This window comes from Rissa tridactyla, chromosome 16, assembly GCF_028500815.1.
Source record: "Rissa tridactyla isolate bRisTri1 chromosome 16, bRisTri1.patW.cur.20221130, whole genome shotgun sequence".
NCBI classification, from domain to species: Eukaryota; Metazoa; Chordata; class Aves; order Charadriiformes; family Laridae; genus Rissa; species Rissa tridactyla.
The window spans coordinates 5,131,884-5,148,254 of record NC_071481.1 but is presented as its reverse complement, the minus strand read 5'-3'; the positions used below and the strand labels follow the sequence as shown (position 1 = coordinate 5,148,254).

The window sequence follows — 16,371 nt, the reverse complement described above, 5'->3', positions numbered from 1 at the left end:
AGTATATGGCACGAGTGTGATGTTAGCAGCCTTTTCACCTGCATTTTGAGAAGGAACTGCATGTTCAGTCAAGGCTAATTCAGTATCACGTGCACTGGGGCCTCAAGGTGAAACAATAATTTAAGTAACAAATGATTTGCCTGCAAATAAGTCATGCACAGATACTGCCTTATCAGCTGTGTAAATCGCTTCCAGCCAATTCAGCAAGAGGCAGATACAGCAGTCTCATCCCTAGCAATAGGAAAGGGGGCTGCTGGATAAATAAGCACACTCGGCAGGGAAACGACAGCAGACACGAGCCTCTGGAACTAAGAGGTAAGCGAGACCCTGTTCTTGCTGCACGAAGGCGACACTAGGTAGCATCCTGCCAACCTTCTTCCTTTTCCATTGCTGCCCTCAAAGACCATCTCGGAAGAGCCTCAGCCACACAGCTGCATCCCCAAGATAAAACCAGAGGAGCAGAGAGATCTGTAACCTTACCGTACCACGATCTGTTAAGTTGGCTTGGGAACTGCGTGGTCCTTTCTCTCTTGGCAGGGCTGTGTGACCCGAAGATGCTTCAGAAAGCGTTGGAATGCTTGGATGTTACATCTCCATCCGTACTTTGTTCAGCACAAGCACCCAGCTGCAGAAGCACCCAACTATCAAAATACCTACAACTGCCCTTTTGGACTTTAGTGAGCCCATTTTTCTCTCCAGGACAGAAATACTGACTGTGCCAGCCAAGACGCTGCCTTGTGCCAGCTCGTGCCCCTCTGCCTCCACTGCTGCAGTTCCATATAGGCTTGCACAGACTACAAGATACACCGAATTCAGTGCAGCACAACAGACATTCCCACTGCTCCTGAGCAGCAGGAACGACTTGTTTTATGCAACCGTTAAATCTTCTAAACATTAGGTTTGGCAGTGTTAGAGTACTCTGGTGTCACCTCTGTAACCGTTCTTCATGATGAGAAGATAGTAGTGGCATAACTAGAAATTACTCTTCTAAGATGCTCCCCTGCTTTAGCAACAGGATTTACCCTTTTCTTGCAAATATGCAGTTTGTTAAACACACAACTTCTAGGTTTTAAAGTAAAACCGACACTGCCCAAATCTTTCTGTACTACAGAACCCTGGTTCACTCCTAGAGCCAGGGATCATCTTGCAGTTGGACTCAAGTCTTGGGAAGAAGACAAAAAGGGTAAGGAAAAAAAAAAAAAGAGTAAATAGGATTTTCCAATGACCAGATCAGTATCAACAGTACCAGTAAGTAGTCTAACAGTACTGCTCGTATGTATAGGTGTATAAAGCGAACATTTTTTCAAAGGCTTGTCGTGCAGTCAGGAGGCAGAGCACTGACACAAAGGACACAGTGCAAGTCCTCCCAACAAGGCAGCCAAAACACTGCAAAGAGCCTTCGCTCGCGTCTAACCCTGCAGAACAAACAATCCTCCCTCTGCTTGCTGTCTCCAGCATCTGGACTCCTTTCCTCACCTGCCCAGGTCAATCAGTTAAATTTGAACTCAGTTATGAAGCAGGATAAAGCAGATATCCCAGCTGGGAAGCATTGGGCAACCCTAGTAACAGACACTGTCACTCCATGGGTTGTGAACATAGCCCCGGTCCAGCACCGCTTCCTACACCGGGGGAATGGGGTCTTGGCTGCTTCCAGCCAAGAGATGGCCAAAGTTTGAATCTATCCTGAGAAAAGCTCATTCACAGGTTGGAATCACATGGCAACTTACAAAGCAATACTCAACCGCCAGCCTGCCCACACCTCATTTGTTTTTCCCCCATAATGACTTGAATTTTCTCTACTTGGGCAAGTCCTGGGTTGGCACCAGCTCTCTCCAGTGTTAGTCCCACCTACTTTACAGCCTCATCTGGAGAGGGTGCAACTGTAATCTCACCATTATGTAGTATTTGTAATCTCACACAGCCAAGAGCCACAGTCCATAAGGTTAACAGGAGTCCCACACGCACTCCTCAGAGGTCTTTCCACAGGTCCTAGTAAGAGGTCAGTAAGAATGACCTATAACACATACCCGTCAACAGGTTGCTCAAACTGATAAAAGGTTTACATTTCCATACACAGAAAAAAAAAAAGATAAGAGGAACATATCTACAAATAAGTAGAAGAGATTTGCCTTCCTGTACATGTCTTAGTCTTTACGGTAGACACAAAAGAAACCTGAAGGAAGATCTTGCAACAGTTTCTCATCCAAATTCTCCAAGGGGCTGAGACCCACCACAACATGCTTGAACAACATCTTGGTAAAGAAACAAAACTTTATTTTGTAAAAGTTGGAGAAAATGTTTTTAAAAAAAAAACAAAACAACAAGCGAGGAGCTGTAAATAAGGTAAAACACTATCTCCAAATAGCAAACAAAAACCATTCCCTCCCCAGCTCCGATATAACGCTCCCAAAGCAAGAGCAGACTGCAGCCTGTGCTTCAGCAGAGGACGTCTGGAGTTCAGAGCACACGCCAGGCACCGTCTTGCTGCTGGCGAGGGCAGTCCTTGCTGGAGGCTGGGGTGGTACATCCCGAGATCCCTGAGCACCAAGGGGGTCTGCAGAGTTCAGATTTCCCCAGGAGGCAATGAGCACGCTGCCACCACAAACCCCGATGATGACAACCCCTAACCACCATGGAGGAGGAATAAACCATCAGGAGGAACTACCCGTCACCACCACCAAACAAGCACGTTTGCACACCACTGTCCACATTCAAGTGAAGAACAGGAGCCAGACCGGAGCTCCCTGGAAGACCTCATGCACTAGGACCAGAATCCATGCCCAGGATAGTAGTCCTACTCAGCAGCTACTAAAGTTTTCCTATCGCCACAGTATTTGTTCACCCCAGAACTCACAACACATTTGCCTTGTCAGACAGAAACCCCAAACAATTTTTCAGATTTATAGTGGAGGGAGAGGGGAAGGAGGGAAGAAAACCAGGCAGTTGGAGTGCAGCCAAACAGTATCTTCCAGAGGGTCCTGAGCAAAGTTCAAGGCCAAATGCCAAGGAGGAACGCCGGGGCCTCTTCCCTTTGCTCGGCTGCTCCAGCGGTGCTTTTCCCCAGGCTCTAGCTCCCTCTGTGGGACTCCGGGATGATCCTGCACCTGCTCAAAATGAAGCACAGTTAAAATCCAGGACTGCCTCACCCTTCCCGCAGCCAGCGCGCCCTGGTTTGCCCTGAGCCAGGACAACAGGCTTGCTGCAGCCCCAGCTGCAGGGACATCAGCAGCTGAAAACAGCCATGATGGACCCATTCCTAAAGCGCAGCCAGATACCCCAACCTCAGCCACCTTCAGAAACAACAGAGTTAAAATCCCCTGGTCCGTGGCTGACAGGAAAGAGTTCAGAGTCATCTCCACAGACAATGGGGGCTGGAGGGACAACTGCCCCCAGCACCGCCCTGCACTCGCACGTCACGCCAGGGGCCGAGGGGGACCTGCCAGGAGCAGCCATGCATTTCTGCACACCACCTCCCCGATTATCCCATCATCGTTTATATTTGGGCTGCAGTCAGCTTCAGTGTTAGGAGCCACAGACGCTTCTATGAAGTCCTCTGCTGGCTGTTTTTCCTTCTCTGTCCTTGCCGACATGGACAGAGACTTTCCGCTTGTATCAGCACGAGTGCTGTTGCCAATAGCTGGCCTCTACAAACCAGCGTGCTTCCCTGAACCCCTGGGAGCTGGAAATGTAATTCTCTTGAGCTGCACATTCCTCCAACAACATTTCTCAGAGCTCTGTAATGGAAAAGGGCAAACTGAGAACGAGGAGTCTGTTTGGATTAGGTTTTTTTTGAGGGGGTGGTTGGTTTTTTGTGTTTGTGGTGTTCTGTTTTGTTTTCCCTTAAGCCAAGCCGGTGACAATTTCACTTCATCTCTTCAGGGATGGCTCAAAAAAACCCCAAACAACCAAACACAGCACAATTCTAAGTCTCAACACTTAAGATTTAGTACCCTGCCCTTCTGCAAGAAGTTTTTAACGTAGCTCCTCTTTCCAAGCCACACTGGATTAACACGAGGTTGAGGTACCACGGTTGCTACTTAGCTTTTAGAAGTTTCCAAAAGCCTTTTGAAAGGAGCCAAAAATCTCTTGAAGTCACCTATGCCAGAGATAAGATGTTTGCATCTACTCTTCAAAGACTCTAGTGATGCTAAAGAGCTGAACCCCTCTACAGCCCCATGAAACGTGTCAATGGGCTCTTGAGGACACCACCTTCCCATGCTTACACAGCCTGTGCACAAGGGGGCTTAGGTATATTAGTATCATAATAAAGTTAATGCCAAGTCTTCAATTCAGGAAATAGCAGGACTTGCCTCTGCCTATGGTCCCATGAGATCACTGTATCATTCAACTGCTCTGCATGCTGATAACATGACTAAAATTAAACTAATAAGAGCAGCTTTGGAACAGCTGGGTGCCTGGAGCAGCGGGAGCCCAACAGCTGCCCTCTCTCCCCAGGCAATTCACGAGGCTCCTCTCCTTTTTGCAAGAACTTGTTATACAAGCTAAAACGAATTGCCAATGGATTTTAAAAAATTCTTTGTTTTGGGGGCTTTGTGGTCTGGGAGGACTAGAAACAGATGTACACGAGCAGTCTACTCAGAGACCGACCATAACCAATACCCAGCTCGCTTTCCAGGATGCTCGGCCCCTGCTCTGCCCGTGAGCCAGGCAGGTTCCCTGCCTTTCAGACCTGCCCTGCAGGTGTTTACCTCCTTAGGCTGCACTCTGTTACTGACGAGGGTGCCATCAATATCCGCGTCACCGGCAGAAACCCACACAGCACCCCAACCGCTCTTAAATGCATTAAGTCTTGACACCCCTGCACGCTCTGCAACCACTCATGGGGTCAAGCCCAAGGAAACAAGATGCTTTGAGAACTAGACGCTCACACAACTGGACCCCTGCAAGGGCATCAGTGGCCAGTCTTGGACCTGAAATGATGAAGAGCTTCTGTCAAGTTTTTGCTCCTGCAGATTTCCTATGTAAGCTTGGACGAAATCACCCTCCGCTTCCTTATAACGATCAGCAGCAGGGATTGCATTGCATTACGAGGAATACTTGAGGCAGTAAATACATCTGAACCGTGCAGCACTGAAGAAATGTATATCTGCGTGGTGTTTTACATCAGAAAGAGCCACTAATTCCTCTTCTTCAGTTTTCACTGGTGCCCTGCCCCCGTGGGCCAGACAGCACTGCAGTCTGTTTCCTCATTTTACAGGCTGGAGTAACAGACGCTACCCCAGCTCACAGGGAAGGGCAGCAGATCAGTTCTGTAAATGGTTTCACCCCAAAGGAGCATGACGGGGAGCTGCTCTGGAGTCAGACAGGGAACCCCCACAGCGGCAGCAGAAACCAGCCTCTGTCAACTGCTGTTCCCCACCCCTCACCTCACGAAGCTGAGCAGAGACAGGGCAGGAGGAAAGACACGCTCGGTCTTTACCAAGAAAGAAGAAATCAGCGCCGAGGTGTAGGCAGCCCAGGCTCAGGTGCTGGAAAGCACGGGTTTCGTCCCCTCAGGGCCTGGCACGTCCCTGGGGGGTTCTGGGCGCTGCCACTGGCTGTCCGATCTTCGCAAAGGCCAGTCCAACTCATCATGGTGGCAACAGCAAATGGAGGAAAATAGCCGAGTCCGGACCACCCGCGTACAGAGGACAAACATAATACAGTTGGCACCTCCTTGGAACGTGTTACCGATTCCCTGCAAGGGCAAGAAAGGAATTAACTGGTGTCATTCCTACAGACCATTCCCCGGAAAAGAGCAAACATCGCGTCAGATCAGCTACAGTACTGCCCAACCGACAGCAAATCCCACTTAGACGAGAAAAACAGATTCAGAAAAACCAACCTTGCACCCAAAAGCAGACCAGACGGCCGCTGTGGGCTGCTGCTTCTGCAGCCTGGTCTAGGGGAGGAGCGGGCTGAGCCCTGCGGAAGGACAGACACCCAACATCCCTCCTCTGAGCCTGCCTTTCCCGCAAGCAGCCGGCATCGCCCAACACGCCCACTGCAGTGACTCTCTGTAGCCACTAGATGCTGTGAAATGGCCATTGCAGAGCGAGCATCCCAGACAGCGCTTGCCAGCAGGGAGCAGATGCCCTTGCAACGCGCGTTTCTTACCAGTACGCGCCGCATCCTGCCATGAAAAAGTGGCATTAAAAGCAATTAATCCTTATCTCCCTCCCAGATCCTCCTTCTAATGCATTTCCTGGCAAATACTTACATGCAGGACAACCAGGAGCGAATTCTGCACTGCAGGGGAGTTACAGAGGGTCAGAATGAATCGCACAGTGCTCCAGATGCGGAGGACGATAAAGATGATAGGGATGAGAATCAACTTCTTATCTGCTATGGAGGTCCGGGGTGGAAATGCAGGTGCTCTTGAGAGGATGGGGCGATACTCTGAGAGTGCGGCATGCTTCCGGGGAGGGTGGGAGGGAGACAAAAAACATGAACAAAAAGCTATACAAGTCGGACATTTAGCTCCAGGGATTCTTTCCAAAGCAAACTAAATTTTTGCATCTTGTGGGAAGTCAGCAGGAACACTGTCTTCAGCCACATTCTGCCCTTGGTAACGCAAAACATTCCTACTGAAGCCAAGGAGTGGCAAATAAACGAAATCCGAGCCTTATCAGAGTCCCACTAAAGCTTTATATTAACAAACATCACTACGCAGTTGCCAAGAAACCAGGTCATAACAATGTAAAAAAGCAAAAAGAAATAGTTTTGCTGGTCTGGTGACCTGGCCCCATTGCTGCTGGCTTTACTGCCTCGTAAATACGTGGTTTGGCCTTGGAAATGTCTCTTGACAGATATATATATAAAAATATATATTTTTTTTTATATATATATATATACATACACATGTACGTGTATGTGGGAGAAGTCCAGCTCATCTTTCTCAAACTATTCAAACTTTTGGCCTTCACCATGGCCACAGCCAACAAGTTCCACAAGGAATTTATGCCCAGGTGAGCCAGCCCTTCAGTATGTTTGTGTAGAACCTGCTGCCTGATTTCCAACCATATACTGTTAGCAATGTGCTTCCATGGATTTGGGCAAGCCAGCCAGCCTCTCTATACCAGCACATGTAGAACGAAAACCTGGGATCTGTGTCCTGGGTCAGGGTGGGCAAAGGTGTAAGGCCCATGAGACCTTCCTATTGTGGAAGCTACTGGATGCACTCAGATTCCTGGATGGGGGAGAGCAGGTCACCACAGCACCCAGAGCAGTGTCTGGGACACACAACGCTGAATACCAGGGTATTAACGTGGGTGAAGAGATTAAAATCTCAGGATAGCTGACCTGCAGAAAATGATTCCTCCTACCATTAGGGCTACAGAGAATAGACAACTGATTCATAGTATTCTCCTTCACTCCAGTACCCCCAGTCCCGACACTTTGCCTGTTCCAGAACAGAGCCGTGTGACAACACCGCACGGTGCCCCCAGTTGAACCCTGCTGAGGGCTTTCAGCGCAGCTTCCCACCCGCTCCCATGCAGTCTGTTCCCTTTGGGAAGCCCCTCGTGCACACCCTGCGCCTGGCCCCCCACAACAGCTACTTCCAGAATTTCCTCAGACTGCGCAGAAGCCTCTGCTGCAAAACCCGCTTCGTCCCAAACCCAGCCCTGGCTGTCTCTTGCTCCTCCATGGAAGGGGGAGACCTCCCGCCAGCAAAGAGCCTCAGTAAGCAGGTACCAGGCTTGGCAAAATCCCTAGTGATGACAAGAGAGACCCTCCAGTCCAGGAGGCCCTGTGTGCTGCTGCTCCAGCCCTCAGACCCTCCGTTACGAGAACGGTGACCACCGCCTGCCCGCAGCACTGCTCCTGCGGGCGTCAGGGCTGGGAGCGGAGCCGGGAGAGCAGAGTGCTCGAGAGTCCCTGGCAGGGCAGGAGGGCGACAGCCTGGTCTGGTGGGGGCTCAGGTTTCCCCGGCAGTCACGCTGCTATCTTTGACAGCGGCTGGAACACAGCGTCCTGTCTGATTTATGTCAGCTGATGGTGACCAGCACCAGCAAGCCCTTCCCAACACCCCTTTCCCCGGGCCCTGAGGACTGCTTAAGGCTACCTTCTTCCAACACGTCTGTGGGATCCTGCCCTAACCAGATCCGTGTTTATCCCTAACAACCACAGCACGCAGGTTTGCAGTGGCAGCATTTTCCAGGACATCTGTCCAGATGTTTGGGGTTTTTTCCCCTACTACAACTTAAAGGAAAAAAAAGGAATCTCTGGATGTCGTTCCTCCTGCCACGCTCAATCTAGATGTCTTTATTACGCAGATGTTTTATTACGCAGATGTTGTCCTAGATGCCCCCTGGATTCTCTGTGTTCACAAGGAACAGCAGCAAATAGGCTTCTGAATTCTGAAACCCTCCTAGGACGGAGCGTATTGCTGACGCCTATGGTGCTAATGCTGTAGTGCCCAGACTCCCAAAGGGGGCTTTATGCTGCTAGTACCAAACAGGTATTCATAAATGCAAACTATCATTAGAGATCCTAAAATGCCTGAGGTTAGGTAAGTCGGGATGCCAATCTCAGGCTTGGCACAAGTGGAACCATGGAAGACTGACTAAAGCTGAATTTCATCCTTCACATCCTGTTTCAATTCTTACTGTAGGATTTATGCTTCTCTCACGTACATCCCATAACCCCTTAAGTTTCCAAAACGCTTTTACATCCTTCTAGTGCTAAGTCATTGTGTAATGCTGCTGCAGCTGCTCCATCGGGTGTGCTGCTCCTCCAGCGCTGGATGCATTTCAGCAGTACGTGAAGCGCTTCCTGCCTGGGTACCTGCTAAATACGCAGCCAAATCTTCAGAGCAGGGGAGGACAGAACCACACAGCAACTCTGTAACCTAAGCTGAAAGCAGCAAAATACTCACCGCTCTATTAATGTGCTTCTTGATGAGAATGTAGAGCACCGGCAAAGTCACATAGGCCAGTATCTCCCAAACTTTCCCTGTTAGCAACATCCACAAGACCCGGTCCTCTGCGTCCAAGTTGACCCAACACCAGCCCACAGAAACATTGGAGGCATCATAGCCAATCTTCTTCAGAGCAACAGCAGCCACCGTAATGCCAAGGGGGACTCCCCAGCTGAGGAAAGAAGATGAAGAGCAAGGTTAAGCCAAGAACATACTCAGTTTAGTCCCTCCACACTCCAGGGAAAAATGGGTGACGGACCAAGGGATTCTTCATCAGACAGGACGGCAATACCCGTTCCAGAACATCAACACTCCTGCGTCAGGCCGAAGGGAAGTGACAGACAAAGAGGTATTTGACAGCACACAAACGTGGACTGCAAATCCACTTCCCGGGGACCTACTCGAGGAACTTGGATCCCCAGTCCCGAAGGACAGACGCATAACGATGTGCCGCACTCTGAGCTGGAAGCGGGCCCGCACGGCAAGCAGTGAGAGTCCAGCGAGGTGAACAGGAGACATCCCACCTACTCCCCTTCCCCCCTGGATACAGGCGAGGTGGAGGATTTGACGAGGCCAGAGCATTGTAGAAGGTGACCATCCTGTAGGACCCAGCCATTGACGAGCACGCTGGCTGACGCATGGCTGTCAGAACAAGCAACCAACGCCATGTTCTGATTCCTGAGTGACACCTGGCACAAAGGACCAGCACACAAAGAGATCCACAGTTTTATTCCATCAGTAGGGGGTTTGTGTGTTTGTTCTTAAGTGGAGATGTGTTTGTTCTTAAGTGGAGATGTGTTTGTTCTTAAGTGGAGATGTGTTTGTTCTTAAGTGGAGATGTGTTTGTTCTTAAGTGGAGATGTGTTTGTTCTTAAGTGGAGATGTAGTCAATATTTTGGGAGCAAAAGGATAATTTCTGAAGGACAAAGGGCAAGTTTCTCGCCAAGTAAAAGCGCTGTCAGTAACAGCAAAAAGCTAAGAAAGTGAAGAGGAGCAATATTCTCCTAACTGGGAGCCGTGTTCTGACTTCGGCTTCTCTCTTGACAGCAGAGGCAAATACAGGGAAGCATTTAGAAGAAAAATAACTGTGGTGACACACATGAATTAAGTCATTCAGCAGCTCAGGCTGCCCACAAAAAAAACACCCATGAGCAAGAACTGAAAAATTCCATGAGCCCAAATGTGAAGACACTCAGCCCTTTCTGGGTGCTGCTAATAGCCAGGACTTCGCAGCCTGGGATGTGCAACCCACCAATTACCCACAACTGGAACGCTGCCCTGCACTCAGCTGAATGCATCACCTGCCCTCCCCATAGTCATCCTCAGAGAAGGGTTCTGTGGAGGACAAGGACAATTCCTCAATACGTGACACAACTCCTCAATACATGACACGAATGCTTCAGGGAATGCTCAGCTCGAGCTTCCAGCACAGCCCTCCTGGCCTCTCCAGATGCAAAGAAAACAAAGCCATTACTGCACTGCTCTCATTACCTTCCTGCCTCACCCTCCTCCTTCACCAACAGCCTGGAGCAGCTGCAGAGAACATGAAAAAGATCTTCCTCCTAAAACCAGTTTCACATGCATCACACCACGCAGGCAACCGGCAGTTGCCTCCACCAGATTATCTGAAATTCCACAGCCCGACTGAAAAAAAAAATAAAAAAATCGGAGATAATCCCATATTAGATCTCAAAAATAGCCTATTTCCTACTCTTAAACAACGTCTGGGTTCACCTGCTCACAAAACAAGTATAAATATTATGCTGTAAAACAAACCAGAGTCAACCTCATAGCACGTTTAGAACATTTTGTTTCAGCGTTCAGTTCAGAACAGCCAGTGCTCGTCGAGGCACTGCTGTTATTTAAGGAGAGTGCTGCCCTCCCCATGCTATTATCAGCACAGGCTTTCTAAAAAACATTCCAAACATCGCCACCACCATGAAAATTTCTACACCGCTCAAGACTCATTTTGGTCAAAATGGTGATTTACCTGAAAACAAGGATTAGAGATGCAGAGACATTCAAATTTCAGTACGCTTGGAAGAAGCGACCACTAAGGTAAAGAATTCAAGAGAACTGGCACCTCCTTAAAGAAATCATAACAAGGCACACAAGCACAAATGAGTCCAGCAGCAAGAAAAAGGAAGTGTATTAAGAAACTAATTTGCCTAAATAATGATCTCCACAGTGACCTGAAACTGAAAGAGAATTATACGAGAAGATGAAACCAGGTCAAATTACCAAGCAGGGATATAAGAGAGAAGAGCATACAGACACAGTGAGAGAGGCCACGGTAGGAAAGAAGAGACCACTAGACAAGGGACTTAAAATCTTCAAGTATTTAACTGGTACAAGAAAGAACATGGAAGAAAACTGCCACACATCAGGCAGTTCATTTTCACTTAAATAGCGTATTGGGATCAGACGGCTACTACAACTAACACCAAGGACAAAGGATTACAAACCCAAAGTGAAGTTAGAAAATTTAGCAATTAGTCAGGCATTTCACTGAACTTCTTCAGCTCCATTTTAGAAAACTGGAAAGGAGAACTGAGAGTTGTGATTTGATTATTCTTAAGAATGCCTAAATGACAGGTTCCCCAGGACTGCAAAATATCAATGCTTTATACCCATTTAGAAGAATGGAGCAACGGAAGAATCAGACCATTCTAACACCCAGGGCACATGTAAAGACTGGAATAAAAAGGATCCAAGATAACAGAAAGAGGCAGAAATTTTACTCTTGAGCCGTAAAGACAATGCAATTATGTAGGTTGGGCCTCTCAAAAGCACACTCGGATCTAAACACAATCAGTGTGGGAGAGAAGGGAAAGAAGCTACTGCTTGCACCTCTGTACGAAGGCTTGCAATGCCATCCCTAAGGGAGATACATCAGTGCTTATGTCCCTAATACAGCCCCCAGCAACAGCGCATACAGCCCAGCGCATCTTTCCACGTTAACACCAACGCTGCGCTTACACAAGGTGAGAACAAGGACCCCTAAACTACAGCAGCCTACAAGTTGTTTTGGTTTTCTTGTCCTCGGCGTGCCTGGGTCAGACGGGTTAATACCACACTGATTTATGCCGCACAGCTGCTTTGTTTTTTCCTCACCCCCAGAGGCTCTCGCAGGCAGGGAAGATTCGCAGTCACCTGCCTGCACAGGTTAGACAACAAGCCACCCTGCCAGCAAACCTGCGGGCGATCCCTTCTGGGGACAGGAATTTTTACTCTACAAAGAGAGGGGAAAACAAAGAAATAATAAGAGTCAGTCTTCTGGATACCCAGCCAATTTGAGGAAAGAGCTTTGAGCATACATTGCGAGCAGAACTCCAGACCAAATCTGCTCCAATTTAAATCTTTGCTTTCCCTCCCCGTCAAGCGTCAGACGGGTTGCAGTCCCAAAGCACCAGCGAAGCACTCCAGAATGTAAAAGCTAAGGCACCCGCAGTCAGAGAGCTCGCGCTTTGGCTGGCCCAACTGACAAGCGTTTATAGACTAAATGACAAAGCCACAGCAAGTTTCAAGAGATCCCTGCACCTTACAGGCAGCGCTGAGGGAACCTAAGCCCAGTCCTGAAATTTAGCACTGCCACAATCACGCGTGATGCGCCATGGAGGGCTCAGATGTACAGTAGTGCATGGAAGGGCCCCCATGTACTCCATGGACATGCATGCATATATACGCATATATACGCGCGGTTATAAACATAATTAAGAATAGACATGTATTTCACTTTTCTATATAAGCACACACATGTATTCTACCTCTTTACGTGTATATAAAAGCAAGCATGTATATGCTTATAACCATCTGCATAGCCTCATCATGAAATGCAAACACTTCAGAAGCTGACAGCAATTGCTACCAAAAGCAAAGCAAGAAACAATCCCAAGGTGGGTTCTGGTCCATTCCTCACCCCGAGTTTGGATCAGCTGCTCTCACGGCAGAGGTGACATTACCCACCTAAATGATGCTTGGTATTTAGAAATCCAGTACAAGTGAGGCAGCCAGGAACTCTACACTCCAGACGCCAGGACGGACACCTTACAACTACATAAATGTTTTGAAAGCTAACTGCAAGCTTGTTTTCAAAGCTCAGCTGAGCTCAACACAAGTTTAAAACCAAAGCAGAGCCTGCGGTTCTCTCGTCTAGCAGTGGAATAGGCGGATGTGTTCCCACATGACTGTAAGGAACAACATGCAAGGAACAAACTTGTTTGACAGGTTTCATCCAGTGTGACATCCTAATTTCCCTAAAAAGACCATTTCAAGGACTGACTTCCAACATATATTTACTCAGCTAAAGAACAAACACGCTCTGGTCATACTCAATATCAAGAGTGTTCGTCTTCACCAACACTTGGCCCTTATGAGTAACTGTTTGTGAAGAATAGGAAACGTGCGACCGAGCTCCATCCTGCCTGGAGTCCCTTCCACAAGCGTCTCAGAATGACTCTTCACACACTGGTTGCTGCAACACCAACCTATCAAGCAAGGGTGGGGAGGGGGGGGGGAAATCCCTAATCCAAAAATCCCTGCTTCTTGCCTAGACAAAAATACTGGAAACTTATCTTTAAGTCCTTAAAACATCATCCGCCCTTTGTCACCTTTCCCTTTGCCCTGGACAGGTCTCCATCACCTACCTTCTGCAATTAATGCATGTGCTAGTACCTTTTGGTACCGGTTGCAGAAGCTCCTATCCGCATGGTATTGAAAGATTTTTAGGCTAAGAGCACCGCAGACAGACAGACAGACAGCAGGACTTTGAAGCACTGAAAATCACGAGAGGGAGCCACCTCCAAGGATGATGTCCAGAATTTGATTTCATGATGGAGTTCTCGGGTAATGATAAAATTGCAGGGAAGGAAAGAAAGAAGATGTGTCACAAGGGGATGGGCAGGGGAACAGGTCTTCACTTGTTTTCTCTGGCTTTTCATACAGATCGTAAAGCAGGAAGACGCTTTAACCACCATCTCTGCGCAGAATGGGAGCCGTCTGCGAAGCAGAACCTGGTAACAGGCTGCCGATGAAAGCTCTCTCTATTGCCCTTTAAACAGAGCAAGTGGAGCTCATCAATACCAAGAACAGAAAACGGCACTTTATTTTTCCTGTGAAGACCTGAAAAATCAACCTAGTGGATTCACCCAGAGGAAGTTTGGTTTGAACACTCCCTTCCTCTCCATCGCAGGGTTAGAGCCATCTGTCAGGATTCTTACAGTATTAAAAGAGTGCACAGATTACGGCCAACGTTATTGCAGCGAATTTGCCTGTTCCTTTCTGCAGGCTGAGACGCGTTAAACCCGACGGAGAAGGTAAAGCACAGACAAAAGCCACACAACAAGTGATTAGCAGACAGGAAAATTACAAACAGGCCAGATTTGCATCAACTCTTTGATATAGCCTGATGCAGACAGCACACCCGTAACAAAGTCAGGCTCCTTTTTTTCCTGTTCTTTCAGCAACATGTGGCTCTTCACCAGCACTCCGTCCCCGTCCCCCCCGGAATTCTTAAATGCAACATTCCCTTCACTTGAAATGAAATAACCCAACGAACTCCACTGTCCCGCCGCATCTTATTTCACCGTCACCTCCCTCAGCCCGGTGTACGCCGACGGACGCGCAGTCACCTCGGGCTGCCTCCCATGCAGACCTTCCTGCCCAGCCGTAATCGGAACAGGTAGGGCAGGAATTGGAAGTTCCTCCCTGATTCACACTTCGCCTTAACGCCTTCCTCCGGCCCACCTTTACCTGGACACAGCTCCAATTCCATCGCCTCCCAAATGACGCTTGTTTGAAAATAAAAGGTGACAAACATTTGACTGAGAAAACAAAATTCAGTACTTGCCCTGATGGCTTTTTTTTTTAAAAAAAAAAAACAAAACAGATCATTCCTCTTATAATTTATTGCAAAAGCTAGAGGGCACAGAGGACTAAAGGATCACTGTTTTGCTCAGCGTGGAGGTAGCACATGATTCCACAAGCTCAAATTGCATAATGAAAGCTTTTACTAAACATGATGTGGAAAATCAGCTTGTTAAATAGCAGAAACTGAGACATAAAGCTGCACTGTGGTCTGTTTTGTCTTGCTTTCAATCAAACATGCCAAAACAACCTTCAGAGCGCTTTGCCAGCAGCCTCCTCACTTGCAGGCTATATTCTCCCACATTTACAGCAACCTGCCTGGGCAGAGGGGAAGGATCTACAGACCAGGCTGCCACGGGGAAGACGGGGACCTGCAGAAACACATCCCAAACACGGGAGTTTTGGCAACAGCACGCTGATATTTCAAACACAAGTTTCATTTCTAGGACATCAGAGCAGATTGCAGAAGGAAAGCAGAAGCCAGGATTTTCCGAATCGTTACCTCTTACCGGAGATTCTCCTAGGTGACCTTAAACAAATAATTTTTAAGTTTTCCACATCTCCATTTCTTCACTTGGGAGGGAAGAGGGCGGGGGGGTGAACAAGCAAGGCTGGTTAGTTAAAAGACAGCAAAATCCCTGTTTAAAAGGCACTTGAGAAGGGCACACTACCCTTAGGAAAAGCGCAGGTGACTCCAGCAGCCATCCTGGTGCTTCACTGCGGAGCCGAGTGTGCCAGCGGTGGCTCCTGGCCACAGGCTGGGTGGCTTTGGGGTCCGCACCTCGGGGCCTCACCGGGACGGCCGACAGCACCCACCTCACGATGTGGAAGCAGCAGAGCAAGCCCGTGCCCGTGGGCGAGCCCCTCACAATGGTGATATAGAGGTAAAGGGCAACGGCCATGGTCCAGAAGAAGGAGCTGGTGTTGGAGAAGGTGGACAGGGCGCCCTGCAGCACGCAGTCCCATGACGTCCTGTCGAAGTCCTGCAGCACCCCGTAGAAGTAAGAGAGGGCTGAGAGGAGGTCTGCCAGCGACAGGTAGAGCAGGAGCTGGCGGGGACGCGTCCGCAGCTCCGGCCAGAGGGCGTGGGTGCAGACCAGCAGGCTGGAGCCCAGGAAGGAGAGCACGCAGGACACCAGCACGACCCCCCGCTCCGAGGCGTACAGCCGGGTGGGGGGCAGCGGCTCGGGCATGCCGGACCGGGCGGAGGGACGCGGCACCGCCGGGCCCCGGCAGCGGCGGGAGCGGCCCCGCGGCCCGGCCCCGCAGCCCCGCCCGCCCCCGCCGTCATGTGAGCCCGGCCCGGCCCCGCCGCCCCCGGGGAATCCCGGCCGCCGGACGGGCTGGAGCGCGCTCGGGGGGCGCTGGGGCACGGCCTGCCGCCAGCCCGGCAACAACCTTTTTAATTTACAGCAAAAAAACCCAACCTACCCGACCCGAAAACACACACAAAAAAAACCCAACAGAAAACAACAACAACAACAACCCGCCGAGACCGCCTGCTGCGATGTGACAGAAGGGACTGATTCGGAAATAAGTGCCTTTTTTTTTTTTTCCACTACCATCTCCTAAAAGCATCCTTGATA

The 16,371-nt window shown here is 49.2% G+C and overlaps 1 protein-coding gene across 1 annotated transcript; it reads right to left on the bottom strand.

Moving 5' to 3' along the window:
- Positions 1-2,217: 2,217 nt before the first annotated feature.
- On the bottom strand, positions 2,218-16,055 carry GPR157 (G protein-coupled receptor 157). Its single transcript, XM_054222666.1, has 5 exons — positions 15,602-16,055; positions 8,879-9,092; positions 6,221-6,415; positions 5,441-5,698; positions 2,218-3,104 (listed from the first exon to the last, which is right to left on the bottom strand). The coding sequence occupies exons 1-4, from the start codon at positions 15,976-15,978 to the stop codon at positions 5,483-5,485; spliced, it is 1,002 nt and encodes a 333-aa protein (XP_054078641.1). The 5' UTR covers positions 15,979-16,055; the 3' UTR covers positions 2,218-3,104; positions 5,441-5,482.
- Positions 16,056-16,371: the final 316 nt, after the last annotated feature.

Coding starts and splice junctions, on each gene's coding strand:
- GPR157 (XM_054222666.1), bottom strand. CDS start 15,978: ATGCCCGAGCCGCTGCCCCCCACCCGGCTGTACGCCTCGGAGCGGGGG. Junction 9,093..15,601: donor TGCTGCTTCCACATCGTGAG/GTGGGTGCTGTC, acceptor TTCTTTCCTCAG/CTGGGGAGTCCCCCTTGGCA. Junction 5,699..6,220: donor CGCTCCTGGTTGTCCTGCAT/GTAAGTATTTGC, acceptor TTGCCCTTGCAG/GGAATCGGTAACACGTTCCA.